The sequence below is a fragment of the Strix uralensis genome, chromosome 13 (genome assembly GCF_047716275.1).
Source record: "Strix uralensis isolate ZFMK-TIS-50842 chromosome 13, bStrUra1, whole genome shotgun sequence".
In the NCBI taxonomy this organism is placed as follows: domain Eukaryota; kingdom Metazoa; phylum Chordata; class Aves; order Strigiformes; family Strigidae; genus Strix; species Strix uralensis.
The window spans coordinates 20,918,525-20,938,238 of NC_133984.1; the positions used below are offsets into that span (position 1 = coordinate 20,918,525).

Below are 19,714 nucleotides of genomic sequence, written 5' to 3' on the forward strand. Positions count from 1 at the left end.
TGTCCTGCAGGTAACGAAGAGAAGGACTTTCTTGAACACCTCCCAGCACCCCTCTCTGGTGTTTATAGTACCCCAAGTCTCTTTTTTCTTTCCAAGTGGATTTTAATTTGTCCAGCATGAGATTCCCATAGAGTTGTCTGTGTCCTAAGAGCTAAATTGCTGGCAGAACATCTTCCATTTTATTAAACAGGTCATAACTAAGGGAAAGACCATGCTGGATCGAGGGAAGTGCTGCAACTTTGATGTAGTGTCCCCATTAATTTCAGATCCAAAAGGAGGGTGATTTTGAGGGAGGATGCTCCCCACACGGTGTTCAGAAGGATTTGATCTATTTACAAGCTTCTCCTCTGCAGATTGCTTCCCCTAATGATGTGCTATGTGGTGTCCAAAAGTGCTTTCAGCACAACAGATAGCTAAAGTGGAAGGAATGATGAGGGCATTAGGCAGAGCTGATAGAAATACCAATGTCTGTAAACATCTTAAAATACAAACCAAAGAACTGGGAAGGTTAAGACATGGCTACAAGGGCTCCACTACAACAGAGAAATGCTTTGGAATACCTGTAACCTACAGAAGATGACAAACACATGCAATTTAAAAACCAATGGGCTAAGAAGATCAGATGTGAACTAAGATTTATCTTGATTACTGCACTTCTGAAAATGCTGTATAACTGTTGGCATGCTGAGGCCAAACAGCCCATTTCCTTCCATAAGCTTACTCCTTACTTTCCAAAACTTATCTTAAGTTATTTATTTGCAGGGGAGGGAGGGGAAGGGAGAAGATGGCAGTCTGATAGTTTCAGTCAAACTCCTTTTGGACTCTCTTGAAAGAAGGGAGGGGAGAATCTCCAAGTTTGAAACAAAAAACCACCTCAGTTGCAAGTGTACAGATAAATATAAATTCAGTAATGACCATCTGTACATCAAGAAGATGTTTTTACATGTGTGGAGAGGTCAAACACCAGACTCAGCCTTATTGCTCTCTGTAATCCAGATTCATCATCAGCTTCCTTTATTCACCTATTCAAAGGCACTTAATTAGCTGAAGGGCTTGTTGCTTTGCCTTCAAAAGCTCTCCATTCTCTCAAAGGCTCTGCTTTGGTATTGTGCTACCATTGCCCTTTGAAATCAAATCTGTTTTTCTTCTCCACAGCATTAGTAAAAGGAAAAAAAAAAGGTAATATTTTTAAAACTTTTTCCAGAGGAAAAAAGGGAAGGGAGGGGAAAAGAGAAGGGATGGGGAAAGGGAAGAAAAAGAAAAGAAATTAAAAGGGGGGAGAGGAAAGGGAAGAAAAAGAAATGGAGAGGAGAGGAGGGGAGGGGAGGGGAGGGGAGGGGAGGGGAGGGGAGGGGAGGGGAGGGGAGGGGAGGGGAGGGAAGGGAAGGGAAGGGAAGGGAAGGGAAGGGAAGGGAAGGGAAGGGAAGGGAAGGGAAGGGAAGGGAAGGGAAGGGAAGGGAAGGGAAGGGAAGGGAAGGGAAGGGAAGGGAAGGGAAGGGAAGGGAAGGGAAGGGAAGGGAAGGGAAGGGAAGGGAAGGGAAGGGAAGGGAAGGGAAGGGAAGGGAAGGGAAGGGAAGGGAAGGGAAGAGAAGAGAAGAGAAGAGAAGAGAAGAGAAGAGAAGAGAAGAGAAGAGAAGAGAAGAGAAGAGAAGAGAAGAGAAGAGAAGAGAAGAGGGAAGAGAAAAGAGAAGAGGGAAATACCAATGGAACTTCATTCAAAGTGGCTTTAAAGATAAGTTTGACACTTAAAGAAAAAGGGGGTGTGTGTGAAACTGCAGATGAAATCTGGCCAGTAATTTTGGTCTTATTATTAATACATGATACTGTAGTTGCTTTATGTCTTAGGAAGACTCCTTGTGACATCTCGGAAATCCCAAATAAAACATGATTTTCCCCTGTACTTACAAAAGGACTGTATGTACTCAGATGCTGTGGGCTGTGTTCTCTGCTCTTCCAAACTCTTAATCAATCTGCATCAGGGCTTATAAACATAAAGTGCTGCTGAATCAGAACAGTTTCACCTAACAGTCACGGTGCACTGACTTTTCACAGGCAGAAATAACTTCACATAACATAGGACACCCAGGAATCAGTCCATGGTATTAACATTTCTGTTTATATTAACAAAAGTTGTATTTTGTATTGCATTATATTTATTTAACCTTTGACATCTAAGCTCCGGGTCAGTTTGCTCTTTATAACAGTGCATTTCTTCTTCAGTTTTGTTTCTATATTTAGAGAACTCATGCTCAGAAACAAGATTTTTTGTTTAATTTTTTTCCCCTAGTATATTTAATCTAGCTCAGGGGTTTTGGTGTTTCTCTGCAACCTATAATTTACTCTGCCAACTCAGATACTGTATTGCTGCTTTTACCACAGTTAAAGAAACACTGTAAAGTCCTTTACAAAGTTTTTTTTTTTAAGCCTTCAAGCATGTTCTTCACTATCTCAGATGCAGTCCACATGTAGTAAAATGCAGCCCTTTTTACTGCAAATAATATTATTTTTCTCTCTGTCTCTTCTCCTACCATTTTTCCTCTACCATCATTTTTGGCAATGGAGCTGAAACAAATATACCCTTCACTGACAATCCAGTATACAACTATCTGGATGCCAGCAGGAATGCAGAGAGCTCTAAGAATAGCACATTCGGTTCCTACAGTGCAAGTGGAGCTCAGAAGTGCACAGTGTGTCCCACCCAAACAATAGCTGTTTATTAGCTACATCCCCCCCAACAAAACAACCTTTTAAGTAGTGGTTTGGTTTTCAACATTTTACACACAGAGCAGTGGGGAATACTGCCCTCCTCCCCGAGACTCAAATTTTAACTCAAACTTGGGCTTGGGGAAGTAATAGCCACCCAAAGGGTTTTCTTTTATTCATCCTGACTTAAACTGCAAAGATCACCGGCTCATTTTCCTGCCTTCAGGGGAACCCTCCTTTCTGTTCGCAAAGACCTGTGTCTGTTCGTATATGGGTGGGAGTAAAAAAAGAGCTCTTCTGGAAGCAGGGATCCTGCATCAGCATTGCTGAAGGCAGAATTGGGCCCAATATCTCTGATGTGCCAGAATCGGAGATCTGCAAGTACAAACTGTATTTAGACATGAAAATCAGGGAGATGCCCAACTATTCAACCTGCCTGGGCAAATGCAGCTTTCCATGAGCCCAGAAACAGCCAATACAGTCAAGTGGCTAAGCTCAAGCCCAGAAAACAGCATGTGATAGTTCCAGAGACTGTCTTGGACTCTCTGGCATTTACTACCATCTTTATATTGTGGATTTACGAGTCCAGACCTTTGAGTATAATTTCACTCAGCAAGCATCAGTCCTACATGAGTAAAATGAAAACCTGCCCATATCCGCAAGAGCAGTGTTAGCACCACCAGGCTTTGCAATATCGCACAATGCAAACTGTCAGTGCCTCAATCAATATCCATCAATGCTCAACAATAAAGACATAGTGCTTCAGATGGGAAAAGATTAGCCCTTATCAGATCTACCCGTTGTCCAGGCAATACAGGATCTGGGATGCAGACGGATTACGCTTAAGAGATGTATCATGAAGTAGGAAAATGGAAGAGCTGTGAGGTGCCAGTAGTAACTCAGCTTTTGGAACGTGGAGTCTTTGCTTTAATACACATTAAAACAACAGCAAAAAGCTCACTCTGGATCTATGTCTCAGCCACTGCTCTCTTCCCCGTGTTGCTCTGCCTGCTACAAGGATCAAATTTCATGGTTTATTGTTCTCCCTCCAACTGGCCACCATCCACATTCTTCTTCTGTACAAAGCTGCACCTCTTGCTCAAAAGAAGAGAGTACTACGCCTTATTTCTACAAATTTTAGTCACATTTACAGACACACACGCAGAGTAATGGGGTGACTTTTAAACACTAAACAACATTCCAGGGAATGCTGTTATTTTTCTTTGAGCAAATTTCTGTGAATGAGCCTAAAAAAGGCATTTTTCCACCAGAAGGTTACTGATTTTTGAAGATGCAGAAGTTGTCTCCCCTGTCTTCTGAATCGTTAACATTTTGCCTTTTAATGAAACAACTGCTCTATGCTTGAAAAGTCCTATTCATCACCTGCCTCAGGAGAAAATTCTGCAAAGCTCTAATTCAGCTCCAGGTACACTGTTGGAAATCAAAACCAGTCACTGGAGCGATTTCACTATAATGGAGTAAAATTGGTACATAGCAAGTCAGGTCCAAAATTTCAGTATCAATGTCTCAATGTAAATAAGAAATCCATTGCAGAGAAATAACAGATCTACATCTAGATTCAAAGAAACTTAGCAAGTATCCCAGAATTTTAAGGTTTCCTACCTAGATTAATTTTTCTATGTAATGTTTTTTTTTTTAATTCAGCACTCAGGTTCCATTTTCTTCTGTGAGATTTGCAGTTAAGTTATCAAAACCTAACAAAAAGTTCCATTCCTGAACATCCACCATCTTTCTTCAGCAGCTCAACAGACTGTAAAACTGAAGCACTGTCATCTGGTGTATAATTATTGTAATAAGTCTTACTTGTAAAATGAGGGAGGCACCATAAGCTTACCTAACTAGTCTGAAAATGTAAAACGCAATCATTGTCTTAACTGTCCTTGATCTTTACTGATAGCCACCAAATTACAACAACTCTCTCTCTGACAGTGAGAATCAGCTAAAAATGCAGCACAGGCAGAGCACTAGGAAAGTTGCTGGAAGAGGGGCTATTTTGGCCAAATAAAGAGACTCACTGCAGGAATTTTTGCTCTTTTTTTTTTTTTTTTTTTGGCTAATCAATAATGTAGGGGGTTCAGAGGTGTAAGACAAAAATGCAAAGTAGGGAAAACTAGGGCACAGGAAACCTCAGGAATCCAACAGGGACGTGGCAATTCCACACACCCAGTGGCGGAGCCAGAAAAAAAAAATGCTCAAAGGTTATGGACATATGATCAAAAGCAATCATGTTACTGCAGTTAACAACTTACTAGCCATCATCTGAGACGCAGTGAAACACCGTGAATGTATTCTTCACCCACACTGCCTCCAGAATAAACCTGCTGATGGGCAGTAATTCATAAAGCTGCAGCAACTTACTTTCAATCGTACGTCCATCCATACTCCTAGTTCCCAAGCCAGCAAGACCCTCTACTTTGTGCTTAGTTCAGGTCCCACTGAACACAAACAGGTTCCTCAAGTGCTTCAAGCAACAGAATTGCTTCAAGCCTTTGGTGAATTAGGGGCCTTATATTGATAACCCTTTAAAGTAAACTATATATGCCATACTGTTACATGGTTTTGATTTGGATAAGAAAATTCAGCAAGTCCTTCCCAGCTGTCTGTTTCAAGCTGCTGTGTCAAAGCAAAGGAGTACGGAGTGTGCACAACTTGGAAAAGAGTGAGTCAGTCCTAAAGTGGCACAGTAGAAATGCACCTCATTGATTTACCACTAAGAAGCTGACTTTCAGTAACTATTCCCTTATTTCTCATTGCTATCATAGGACAAGGTTAAACCAAGCCACCTACACCGAAGAAATCTACCTTTATAAGAACCAGTCACTCAGCAGGGAAGAAGAGCAAAGAAACCCAGGCTCTGGAGGGTATTCCCCAGCTAAGCACCACGCTCTTGAGCAGATCCTAGCTGAGCTTCAGGGATCAGTCTCTGGTTTGCTGGGTGAAAAGTGTTCCAATCCTTCACGAGGAGTTGATGGAGTGCCTGTGTGCACAGCTAAGCGGCTTGAAGGATTCTGCTTCCAGGGTGCTGGTTCAGCCTAGCAAGGTACATGGCTTTGGTGGTGAGGTTCAATGATTCCTACTATTCTTCCTAACGAAAAGATAGTTATTTATTCCTTACACCCAGACTGCTCTCAGACTAGTCCCAAGCCCTTCCTTGCTCTGAAGTCCCCGTTCACAGTAAGCCTCTCTTATCTGGGGTAGTAGCAGATAGTGCTTTGCACCTCTCCTTGAGTCTCAGGGAGAAGGTTGCTGGAGAGAAATCAGAGCTGTGTCTCACTCCTGCCAGCCGCATTTTTGGTTAGTATCGCAGATCAACAAAGGGTGGGGAATGGCCCTCATCCAAAGCAGGGCATTGCTTCTGGCACATGCTAGTAACAGGTATTTCAAGTCTGCTTCTTTGCTATTCGGGAGCTGTACTGTTTGACCTGCTGTCCATGAAGGAGTCATATTTTAACTTCAGTTCTTACCCCACCCGATCTTTTCTAGCCTCAGAAGCATAACACAGAGGTTAATTTATTGAAGGACACTAAGAAAAAAAAAAAAAATCCCACTAAAAGGATGATGGGAAACATGTTACAGGAACGTCCTACAGCTTACAATAGAAGCTAAGTAAGAAAATCACCTATACATATAAAATAATTTATTTTGGTGGTATGAAATGTGTTTTGCCTAATAGCACAAAGTTCTCCACTGGGCTAGCAGAGACAATGCATGGTGGAATTACAGTACATTTCAACTGAAGAAATAAAGTTACTCTGATAACACCAGAATGTTGTTATTGCCTTGTCCATGCGTACACTGCGCACACCCCAGAAGTTTAGCGACATCACATTTGAAACACAAAGGAAAGTAAAAATAATAAATCAGTCAATATTTTCACATAAGCCCTATAAGACAGAAGAGACGTTCTCACCTGTCTGCTTTGAGATGGCAGTGTGGCAGGCTGCATGTGTCTCTGCATCCGATGTGGCTGTATCAGCTGTCGAAACTGCTGCTGGAGAAACTGGCTGTTGTTAGCCTGCTGGGACTGCTGCGTGGCTGGAGCTGCCTGCTGCTGCTGCTGCTGCTGGAGATAGTGAATGAGGGACTGCTGCCCTTGTCCTGCTGTCAGAGGTGACATCTTTTGAGTAGCTGACTCTGAGGCAAAGTGAGACAGTGGTTTGGTGTTATTGAAAGAAAACTGCTCTTGGCTAACAGGGCTCTCATTCACCAGACCTGGCTGTAAGCTACTGGATGGCTGCTGCATAATTATGTTCATATTTTTGGACTGGTTTGTAGTCATTGATTTAAAAAGCGAGCTCTGCATATTTGTGGGGGTGCTGGTGGGAGTGATGTTAGAGATTAATGTACCTTGAGGACTGAAGGGCTGCTGATGCAGAGCTGGGCTCGACAGCTTTTCGGGCCTGTACGGTGGAGAAGGTCCAGTATTTGTGGAGGCCATGCTGGCAACCAAGTTGTTCTGTGGACTTTTAATGTTGTTGGCTGGTAAGCTGCCTGCTGTCAGGGTGGGCAGCATGGAGCTCTGCGGGCTGAAGGGCTGCTGGTTCAGAGCTGGACTGGAGAGCTTCTCAGACCCATAAGGAGGAGAGGGGCCATTGGATGGGGTGCTGCTGGAAGTCATGCTTGAAAGCAGAGTGTTTTGAGGACTCTGAATGTTGTTTCCTGGTAAATTATTAGCAGGCATGCCAGACACCATAACATTTTGAGGACTGAAAGGTTGATGGTGGGGGGAAGATCCTGCCCTGTAAGGCGGAGAGAGACCAGGAGGAGACATAGTTGGCCAGCTGGGAGTCTGTACTTGCTGCTTAGTACTAGACACCTGCTTGCTAGCTGCCAGCTGCTTTAGCTGCTGAGCGTGCCAGTTGGAACCAGGTATGTTGGGTAAGGGTACTGGAAGCATAGGTGGTGGCTGGTTCTTGCTCTGAGCTGCTGTAGAGATGGGTGATGCAGCAGCTTTGTTTGAGGGAGGAACTTGGAAGTTAGCTCCAGCAGATGATGGTCTCATCTGAGGAGATCCTCCACTGGTTGGATTGCAGCCCGGAGAAAAATCTTTGTTAGTAACATGGTTCTCCAAGTGGGAAGTCTGTGGGGAGGACTTTGGAGTGGTACTTATGCTTGGTTGAGCATGACTCAGCCCAAGTGGCTCTTCAGCCTTGCTGCACAAAATCTTCTCTAGATCCAGGTCATTGGGAGAAGGATCAGGCATTTTTGTCAGCTCTTCCAACAGATCTTGCAGCTCTTGGTCCACTGACTGTAAGCTGTTTCCTTTCTCATCATAGTGGACAATGTTATTGTTTTGCCCTCCTATTGACCCCTTCTGATTTATTTCCGTGTTGGGTGGCACTGAAAACGGGGAACCAATGCCACCGCCATTCATGTGATTGTTTTCGAGGAGCACTGAGTGACCTGCAACTCCCAGGGAAGAAGCGCTGTGACTGGTGGAGAATGGAGGACTTTGCATTTCTGGACATGCCACATTGGGATTGGCACCTTGGCCCATGGCAAGGTTTACATCGTCAAGACAAAGTCTTTTACTGTCGTTTGGGAAAATGACATCAGGCATGCCACTGGAGGCAGGAGAGCTATCATCTTCCAGCTTTCTTTTAATGGATCCCTGTAACTGTGAAAATAAAAAGGAAGAAGAAAGGATCTGTTATTGACCTTATTCTAACATGTCTGAAGCTCCATACTGTAACACTGGCGTGGAGATAAAGAAAATTAAATCATACAATTAAAAAACCACTCATGTGAGACAAATTCGATCAGGATTTAAGTGGGTACAACTTCACTGAAATCAAGAGAGTTACAGTCAGACAAAGGCTAAATCTCACACGTTGGCCTTAAAACAGATGTTGGAGCTATAAAATACTGTCTGTCATGTGAACTGTAATAGAAGTTTTTTAAATAGTTTCTGGTACCATTTCAATTAAGACATTATACTCCCTGCATAACAAACATGCCAACATTTTTATGGTAACATTTTTTAGGTCTAAATGGCAGATCTGAATGAAACCCTGGACTGAATTTAGTGACCTTCTGCCAGTGACTCAGATTAAATTCAGACCTGAGACAACTAAATTGTTTTACATTTTTTATAGGCAGAACATCTGAAATAACGGGCATACTTTCTAAACAAACCAAAACAGAACAAATTCTCAACTATCTATCTAAACAGACTTTCAAGAGTCCTAATCACAGATGTTTTAGATTTCAGAAACAGTAAGCAACAGCTAAACCTCTTAATTTTTGTTTATTCTTCTAAGCGTAAGGCAGTATGGGCTTTGTTCTTTTGAAACTCATTCATAAAAACGGAAGTGTCTTCAAAATACATTTGTATAAATATCTTGATCTACAAGAAACGGTAGAGTTGTAAATCCACAAATCTTAGGGAAGAAAACCTGCCTTGTACATATAAAGGAAGTGAAACTGAAAACAACGCTTCTATTACTAATTCAGTGTGATATGGCAATCTCTTCCAAATATAATCATCTGTGGCTTTCAATTTTAACAAGCATGACCTGCATGTCATAGGAGTAATCAGACGTTAACATTGCTGCTTCAAGTTAAGGGAAATAAGCATTATATCCTTGTTTATCAATAAAGGGAGGTAGCATTTAGAAAAGTATCTAATCAGCAATGGGAAAATCATAGAAAGTCACTGTTCCTCTAAGCCGGCTCACAGTAAAGCCTCTTCCAGCTCTGGGTGACGATTGCAAGTGCTGCCAGTCATCTAGTCCCATGAAAAAAATTGACATCTACTAACAGCTCATATCACCAAAAAAAGCCCCACCACCTAACCCCAGTGTAACCAGATCCACTCCAGGGCTCTGGTGGGTATGACAACCTTCTAAATTTTACACTAATTATTAAGCACATCACAGTTTTGCCTAAGAGTCACTACGCAATGGCCAGCAGCTTTGGTGCTCTGAGACAACAGTGTCACAGGACTATCACCGTAGGGTGTGCGGGGGCTTCAGGGCACAAGGTGGGCACATCCTGTGTGGCTCCTTCTGCAATATGCACATGAAGGTCCCTGTGCAAATGGCCAACGTCCACCCATACATTCAGCCTGTCTTCAGGCAATCGACCACAAACGTGCATTGTTCTGACCTGGGAACATGGGAGAGATGCCCGGTGGCTTACTCAGCTGGACTCACACAAATGCTCTCTCATCACTTATTTCTAAATTGGTGGGCAAAGAGAAGATTGCAGATTTGTGCCTACAGCTGCTTAGGCTACAGATGCAGTTTAGGATTAGCATTGTACATTGCCATGCTAGTATACAGCTTACACAGACATTTGGAGGAGAGTGAGAGGATACAAGTTAATTGCACATTGTCATCATGGCAGATGGAAAAGCAGGTCTGTATACTATGGAGAGCTGCTTTTCAGGTTCTAGGAGCTCACCCTCCCTCCATCAAAAGACACAGCAGTTTTGAATGGCATTGTGGCAAAGAGATCTTTTTACATGGATATTCCCCCTTTACGCTCTAAGAGTTATCCCTTACTAGAGCAATCAGTGCTTCTCCCCTGTGACCTGCAGTTGCATTGCTTTAACAGTGGTTGCACTCAACAAACCACTGGCAAGCGAGAACCGATGCTGAACCATTCTCTGGTTACCTGACAGCCCTCTCCAGTCAGCAGTGCTACGCGGGCTTTGAATCCTTGCTCTGCGAGAGACTGCCTTTACATCACAGCCAGAGACAGCTGAAGCATCAGTGATTTGATTATTCCTCTGGGCTGATGAGGCCAAAATTTGCTTAGCTTTAGGAAATGGAACAAGGCCTAAATCTTCTCCCAAGTGTTGGTCTAATGATGGATGAAATTGTTTTCCTTCATTTTCTTTGCTAAAACTAAGCCAGAGTTGCATGTTTCAACAGATGTTGCCCTGTGTAGGCTGAAACATGTTGGTAGAGCATAACTACATATATTTAAACCCAGACATGTATAGAGAATATTTACAGGGGCTTCACACATCCAAAATAAACACAGTGTGTTCCCAAGTTGCACCCTGGGAACCTTCAGGCAGGAAGTGGTGGGGGATCTCCCATACTTGGCCAGCTGACATGCTGGCATGCATGTCCTTGCCAGTGCTTCTTTTGCCATAGGACATTCCTATGCTCTGAGTTATTGGGGAAAAATTTGGGCTTTCTAAACACTTTGAAAAACAGCTTTTTCACTGTTGCACTGGGGAGTAAATGTGATGGGAAAACAAAACTCCATTTCCCCAAGACTATTACTAGATATAAACAGATAAAATAAGGCCATAGCTTTCAGATGGCATGGGCATTCCAAAACTGAGACAGGATTTTTAAATAGGGTGCTGTTGCTTAGCCCTTGTGAGAAGCCTGGCTGTAAAAGAAGCAGTGAAATTAGTTGGGTGTCATGTTCTCTTGAAAAGCAAGACTCCTGTTTCCCAGGTGAATATTTGCACAAGGACCGTAAAATCCGGAAGACCAATTTCCCCCCGCACAGGCAGGTGTAACTCCACACAATTAAGTAGCATTGCTTTTGCTTAAGAGAGATTTGGCTACAGCCCCAAATTTGAGAGAGAAAGATACTTGTCCTTAAAGCAACTAAACAAATCATAAGAGTAATTTTGGTTAGAACGGACACCTGGGTATCATCTGCCCTTTGCATCAAGCACATCACAAATGAAAAAAATAGATGACAGTATTTCACCAGGCACTTAAGTATGAAGTATCAGCTACATACAGAAGTCCCTTCCTGGGCTGGACAGGCTAGCTGGGAGGTTTGTTTCGGTGTTTTCCACTGAAACACAGGTGGTGGTTACTCCCGCACAGCATGCTCTGTGCTGGTGCGGGCTGTGAGGAGCCAGCATTCTTCTCCTCAGCTCCCAGTGACTGCTCTCCATGAACGTGACACTGTGGCAGCCCTGACCGGTGCAAGGGACAGTAATGCAGCGTCATATTACAGGGACACTGGCTGACTCGGACACGCTAACAACAACAGTGGCAGGAGATCATTGCTGAGCCACTACAGCTTTTAGGACCAGGAGCTCCTGACCTAACTAATTCAAGAAGCTGCTTGTCGCAGATCATTCATCCAGTACTCTCAGACATCTCAATACGATCTCTTTAAAGCCTATCTATCCTTTTCTAGACCCTTCCCTTACTAAATACATTTTTACTGCCCATTTCCTTCATCTGGCCCCAGATTCTCCAGGAAGGAGCTGATTTATTCCAACTCTTTCCCCTCTTCTTTGAGAGGGCTTCAACAAAAACAAGAAAAGCACCAAAATATGTTCTTCCCCTTTGTCTGCTGATTAGTATGTTGGGCAGCTCTGCTTCAAACTGAATACCTGAGAAGCAAATAGAAGTATTTTAGAAACACATAACACACACACACACATTTAAGCTGGCTGAAGGCTGTCTATGGCTATGTATGGGAAAGCTTCATTCATATGTGCAAGCAAGGACAAAGCAGACAAGCAACAAAGGGGCTCTTGCGACCTTGTCAAAATTCATTAAAATGCATTAGCATGCACAGGCTAACTTCTGTTTGGGAATACCTGGGAAACAAAGGCAGGCCCTCCAGTTCGGGTAATATTCAATTATGAGTTCTCCATTATCTCAGGTTTGCTTTTAGAAGTGAGAGTGCCATGATCCCAGCACTACTGTCCTCTCAAAACCAACAGGCTGTCTTTCCGGGAGAGACCCAAGTTACAAACAAGTAGTGCTGCTAGCTCATAATGGCAGTATAACAAGAATAAATAATAACTGTTTACCCTGATCCATCCAAGGAAGTTATACAGCTGTGGTTACAAACATCTAATTTGTCACACGCTACCTCTTTGCCCAGCACCAATTCCCTGCGTGTGGGCAGAGTGCTCCACAGGCTTCTCTTGTGCAAGGAAGAAGATGGACTCAGCAAGCAAAACTAGTCCTTGGCTGCACCCTCTCCTAGACTGAGCTCTTTGAAGTTGACCGCTCAGGTGACTTTTTGTGTCAGGCACTTTACAAACTCAGGAGGTGGTGCTGGCCTTGAGTAACTTACTATTTCTCAATGAAGGGAGAAAGGAAGGCTGAAAGTAGCAAAAACTGAAGCAGGGAGAACAAATTGTTAATAAACTGTGATGGTTCCATTGGATTTTAATAACCAACTGAACAGCCACCTCTGGACTGGCTCCCTGCTTTGCTGACACTCGGCCTTCCTCCTTTCCTTAATACATTAGCTGTCCTCAGTTGCCACTCCAGCTCTCCACGTGAGCCAGGCTGCCCCATGGCCCTGCTGCCAGCCCCTGTTAATTCTCCACCCGTCACTTGCTCCTTCGCCTGCACGGTAACTGGGAGGAAAGAGCCACTGCAGCTCGCTCAGGAGAGCCTTGTTTCTCCCGCCTTGCAATGATCCTCCTTCTGCCAGAAATAAGCCAAATCTAACCAGAGATTCCTGTTTAGGTCAACATAATGCAGAAATGAGAGAGAGGAAAAACGTTAAGCGAGGTATTTCTGTGCCTCTTCCTGGCTTCTGCAGCCTGTCAGAGATTCAAGCCTTGATTTACAGCAACCGCAGGGTGCTGATTATTGATCTGCAACCACCCCACCCCACTCACTGCCATTGAGAGATCCAACCTACAGCAGCGATTCCCACACCTACGCAGCTTCTTCAAGTGAGAACTGAGCCCGATGGGACATTGCCGTTTTGAACCAATGTCTGTAGAGTCTGCGCTGCGTTCTACTTCGGCGGCTAGGCCACTTCCCCCTGCTCCAGCACACACCATCATAGTGGAGACTCTCTTGATTTAAGAGCATGAAATCTATGGATCCATGACTGGGATATCCAGAATGGGAGTCAGATAACCTTCGTTCACTGGGAATCTCAAGACCCTTGTAACTCTTGGGAAATCCCAGGTGTTGGCTTTTCTGTTTGATTGAAGAAGAGAAATGATGGTAAAAGGAGACAGGGCAGTTGGGGAAAATATCGGTCTCACCACAGATAATGGGATTTGCTCATGTTGTGGCAGGTTTGCACAAAGCCTCTCAGAGCAAGATACTGGTGCCTCAGAAACATGGAGAATCCAGGTCACCAACAGGCTGCTAAGATCTGGCATATCTGAATTATTTTGACAGAGAGAGCACGTTTAATTTTGATGGAAGAGCTGAGCAACACAGCAGCCTGAGTAGAAGTCTTTTTTCCAGCATTTTTTTCAAGGTATATTGCAAACTTTTTTTTCCCCTCTGCAAAGTATAAAACCTGAGTCTAAGGTCTGCTCAACTGAGCTGACCAGAGGATCTATCACTCTCAGTCTCTTTCAAACACTAGACACTGCCAAAACTGGATGTATTTGCCAGAGGCAAACTGTTTGCAGCATCCAGTGATCAAGACTTCAGTCTCTGTGTCTTCAACAAGCTTCAGCGAGAGCTATCTGCCCATCAGCCCAAAACATTTCTATCTGTTCTGACAAAAACAGTCATGTAATGAGAAAATGAAACTGGCAATTTTCCATATAAAACAAGAAAACGTCACAAATTTTTCTCCTGTGCCTTAAATACACAATTTGGAAAGGTTTGTGCTATTGCTCATTTATCCACACTCTAGACAGATTTTAATGTCCTGCTAAACTTAAAGGACAGTTCATGAATTTGACTGTGTGTTTGAAGGCTGCAAAGTGGATCTGATATCATACTACCTTTTAAATGGCAGCAGTTACTTGCAACCCTGCTTGAACTATCAGACATGCTGCTTTCAGTAGCACTCTGGCTTGCACATGAGCAACAAAACCCAAATGCTCATGGGCAAAGATCCCATTTAACTACAGCAGAACCTGGCACTGCATTAGTGCAATTAGCACATCTGCAAGTTTCCATTCGTGCAGGCTGGCTGCAGTTTAGTAACAGAAACTCACATCGTAAATCTGAATCCAAGAAAAAAATGCCTCCTGCTGACCAGTGAGTAGCCACAGCAGTCCATGACTACGAGGAACATAAATTATGCTTTATCAAAGTCACATCTCAGCCTACAAGGAAAACTCAAGGAGGTTCATGCAATTAAAACTACCATACACTTTCTCTGTACTAAGATTAAACTTAAGCTAAAGTCACATTCTCCCTACTGCTTTAGGCTGTTTGACCCTTCCGATTTCCAGTGATTTCAGCATGGATGGACGTAAAGTTGTCACTTCACATTGTCAGGAAAGAGATCACATTGCGATTCCAAGCTATCAGAGATGTGTTTCACTATGCTTAAAAATAGCAATACCCCAACTCCTCAGCTAAGAAGTACTAGAGTAGAGTTTGCTTCGGGGTCTGTCGGGTATTTGTAGGCTGGAAAGGTGGCAGATCCATTTGTAATGAGGTGTGGTAGTGGAGAAAGGATTATGAACAGGGAAAATTCACGGGGTGGATCTCCTTCTATTCATCACGCTCATGGAAATAGGCAACTGGAAGGGAGGACGTAGAAAGAGGCACTGGGGATGTAAGCAGTCATTTTAACCATGGAAGGACATTAGCTATTGGCTAGCTTATATACATTATGTAGATTATTTTTACCTGGAACTACAGTTTCTCCCAATTTATAATTTACAGTGGCAATATGAAATCTGCCGTCTTTAAAACAAGTATATTAACATAGATTGGAAGTTGCTACTTAGGCTATGCACATGTAAAACGTCTCCTAAACACCACTGATACATTTGTAGAATTTGATCTCCCATCAGTACAACAAACATCAGTGGACTTGACGGCAGTGTGCTGTGATCCTTTGTCCCATTACTGTCACCACTTATTGTGATCTTCTCCAGTAAATCAGGAACCTCAAGCTGTGTTAAAAGAGAAAGAAGAAAACAAGGCGTGTGCTTTCGCCTAATAAAGGTGGCAATGCTCCCTGCTGTGAGTGCAAAAATATAGGAACTAACAGGGCAGTTGCTCCCATGCCTGTATGCATCAGCTGGATCTGGGCTGACAGACACCTCATGTACATCACCGAGCCCACAGCAAGTGGCTTTGCTTCCTTGGACTGTTGCTCCAGAGCGACAACCAATTCCCCTTCCCTGTTACATTGCTGCAGTGCAACAGGTCTCCTGTGTGACTGCTGAATATATGTGAACTTTTAAATGGTGACTGCCAACCTGGCACTTTCTTTTGTCTACATGGCCTTCTTCCCCACGAGTCACCATGCATTATAGGAAGTAATCCTGGCTGCAAATACTCAGAACTGCACCATTTAGTTGGTAAGCACAAAAATCCAAAACATCATGACTATACAAAACCGGAAAGATGTGATCTTACAATAAGCTTAAAACCACAGAAACTAACAGGAAATTCAACCTGGACTACCAAGAGCCTAAGGTATTAGCTTTTTTTTTTCTAAATCTTAACCAAAAATTAAGGGGAAGGAAATACGACAGATACGATTTTCTCATACCAATTTGTGGGACTGCAGTTACGTTCATAATGACAGAAATATATGTCATCTATATCCTGCTTTGAACTGGAACATCTTACAGGCTACATAGCAGCGAGTTTGTGAACAAGGTTTTTCTGATTACCCTTGTGTCAAATTACCGACAATATCATGAATGTCTGTGTGAAGATATCAATGTAGGATCAGTTCCAAGGTGAAAAAAACATAGCCCAGAATATACCTATTTGGCCATCCCACACAAGCCAGCCGCATGCAAGAGACCAAGTAACACTCACTATAAAGAAAAGAAAAATGAAAAAACCCCAAACCAGTATCTTTGTTACTTTTCAGGTCAGACAGAATCACCAGTCTCATCTAGAAGGCACCAACAGAGATCTGCCCTATCAAAACAAATGTTCAGAGCCTTCCCATCTTGTCTTTCCTTAGCAATTCATCTGCTTTCGGTATTAACGGCACTGTTAAAATGGAAATTTTTCCAGGAGAAAAATTGCTGTTGACAAATGGATCTGGAGGAACAGGACTACTGCTTGCTCCTGTGTTGTACTGCTAGCAGGAGATCTCTGTACAGATGCCTCTTAATTAGTCATCTGAAGACTTACAGCAATCACGTCACGCATATTGTTTGGCTGTAACTTCCACATTCCATTTAATGACAAGTGTTATTAACTAGACAGCTGAAGACAGAACAAGTTCTCTGCCTCTCGGTTTTTAAGCTGTAGTACAAGAGCATTTCTTTCATATCTGGCCTTAAATCAAGATCAATCTTAGACTCAACACCTTTCCATCAGTATTACCTCATCTTACCTCAGTTTTAATACCAGCAGTATTGTTTTATATCTTTTTTTATAGTCCGTTAATTTCAAAGTCCTATGGAACACTTTCCAGTAATTTTGTAGACTACATTAATTTCTCACGGCAATAGCTAGGCTGAAGAATTGCAGATCCTCTCCACTGAACAAAAAATGATGGTTTTGCTACTTGGATCTACCGGGATTTTAAAGACACTTTTGTCTCTCCGTTTTTGAGCCCCTAACAACTGGCAGTGTTATGCAATGACCACAAGTTAACAGGAGCTAAGTACAAGGAACAGGCTTTATATGTTCCTAAATTATGAGACAGGTTTACCATTTACTACATAACCAGGTAAAACCCAGTCTGACACTTCTTTTCCACTACATATTGCATTATTTTTAAAAATCCCAGAAGACTTGCTCCTGCAGTTTTATCAAACTACAGGTTCCATTTTGTCAAAAGATATGGTTGGGGAATTAACAGCCTGGAGGCAAAACCTTCAATTAGGTCAAACCTGGGGCCAACGAGCTCTCAAAATCTCAGAACAATAAGAAACAGTGGGATTTCAGTCTGAAAAAAAGGCTTTTTTGTTTCAACAGCTGAAGTACTCACACTTACTCCCCCAAAGAATAACAACTCCAACCTCACCTGTGTGACTACACCTGAACGCTAACACCGCGCGTGCGTACGTCTGACTCATGAGTAGCTTTCTGGTTACTTTCTGTGCTGGAAAGCAATGCATTACTGCATCCAGAGCTCTTCTCTAGGCTTGGCAGGGGACAAAACATTTAAAAGAGCAGTTTGAAGTTTCTGCTAAGTGGTGGCAGAAACCGGAGCACAACTCTAAGAAGGATGGAACAAACGGGCAAGGAAAGGAAATGTCCCGAACGGCTCCCCTCCTACACATTCACAAGGGCCTTTGTTAGCCTCCTGGATGTTCCTCTGCCTTTCAAGAAATGAAACAATAAACAGGATATTGATTAATACAGAACCATAAAAACAAGCCTCACTTAGAGTAAAAAGATCATGAAGCTACTGAGTCTCTCACTGAACATGTGTGTAGAGAGAAGTCTTAGCTGGAAGCAGAAATGTTTTGTAAAGCAAAAGAGTCTGGTACTGAATATTTAATTTGTTTCTGACTACTTCATTTTATCCTACCACTCTCATCTTTACCTACACAGCAACTCCACTACTCTCAGCATGCATTAACTGGAATAGGAACACGGTTCACTGGCAACATGTTATTTGCAGGCTTCCTTCCTCATGGACCAGATTGACGCCCGGACCAGCATGCAGCTCTGGCTCCTACAACACACACTCTTTGAACAGTACCTGTTACTTACCCAGGGACCTTTAAAGGGATTCTGCAAGAGTGGTACTGAAAACCCAAAACCGTAGACCATCACCCCACCCCTGAAATCCTCATCCCGTATAAAGCCGTTGAAATCCTGGCCTCAATGAAATAAATATTTTGGGACACTGACTTCAGCAGGGATGGGATTTCACTCTTTGCTCTTTCATTACAATTGACTAAAGGAGTGAATTAAAAATACACAGGATTTGGAGAAATTCTCTCCAAGAGAAAATGCAATGCTTTAAGTTACTCAGTTTTTAACCAAAGAACCTCTTGACTTGCTATAGATACCAGTTTCCCTCTGTCCTAGAAGCAATGTTAATCACACATTCATCACTGCAAATTGACAACATAAATGCTGACTTATGCAAACAATGTTAGAGGAAATGGTGTTCTTGCTGCAGAAGTGAATTACACAGCCTTTCAAGCTTTCTACACTTCTCAGTTTTATGTAAACTCTAATTTCTAAGCCTTTGTTCTGCCTTTAAAGGTCACACAGTTGAAAGCTATGAAGCATAGCATGTGTTCCCACTGATATTAAAATACTGTTTACTAAATCATGCATATAAATGTAAAGAAGAAACTATTTGCAACCTACTGCGTTAATAAGAGATGATTTATCAGACAACACGGTTCCAAGTATCAACATGTGAAATGTAAAATCTGATCTTAATCACGCAACGTGATTTTTTTTGTTGTTTTTTGAAGTAAAGTCTCCACATTGCCATGCAATCACACTAACTTCTGATGACACCGTATCTGACTGATTAAACTCTTAATCTTGCCAAGGCTTAACTTCAGGAATACAAGCGGTCTTTTTAGATTTGAGCATATGATTGCACATTTGCAAGATCAGGATTTCATTTGCATATTCAAATTGCAAAACTGCATCTTCTCTTTGTCTGTGTAAGGCCAACTATAGCGCTCCAAATGCTAAACAACCACCGTAGAGTTGGACAGTATTTTTAGCATCTCTATGGTGCACTTCTATCTTTAGCTGCTGTGTTCAGAAACAATCCCACAGGACACTGCATAGCTAACATAGCTTGGGCTTCTCACCACATTCAACTTTTCTCCCAAAACATGGTGAAAGCAGGCTATACAACAGGACCTGCCAAAGTTTCCTTAGATGTATTGTCCTGAGCAGAGCAGAACTATATCAAAGTACTAAAACATTAAAACATTAGAGCTCTGGAGTGGTGATGGAGGTTGCTGTGACTTCCTCCAGGGAAAATACAGCTCTACGCTCCAAGTGTGCACTGTGCAGATAAATCAAAGAGGACAGTGAAGGATTTCTGCATGTTGTTTCCTAGCAGGATGTGCCCATGGGTTCATGGCAAATTTCTGGTCAAAGCTTAACCCTGCAAGAGAAGTTAATAATTGAACTTGCCAAATCATCACAATTTCTAAATCCAACTCCGTCTTGTTTTTACAAAGAGGCATATTAAACCAGTGAGCCATTTT

At 42.7% G+C, this 19,714-nt stretch overlaps 1 protein-coding gene across 1 annotated transcript in view; it reads right to left on the reverse strand.

Moving 5' to 3' along the window:
- MAMLD1 (mastermind like domain containing 1) overlaps positions 1 to 19,714 on the reverse strand; it is an 83,792-nt gene that overhangs the window by 26,699 nt on the left and 37,379 nt on the right. The window contains exon 2 of the mRNA XM_074882664.1: positions 6,635 to 8,341. Coding sequence (XP_074738765.1) covers positions 6,635 to 8,341 — 1,707 coding nt within the window. The remainder of the gene's footprint in view (positions 1 to 6,634; positions 8,342 to 19,714) is intronic.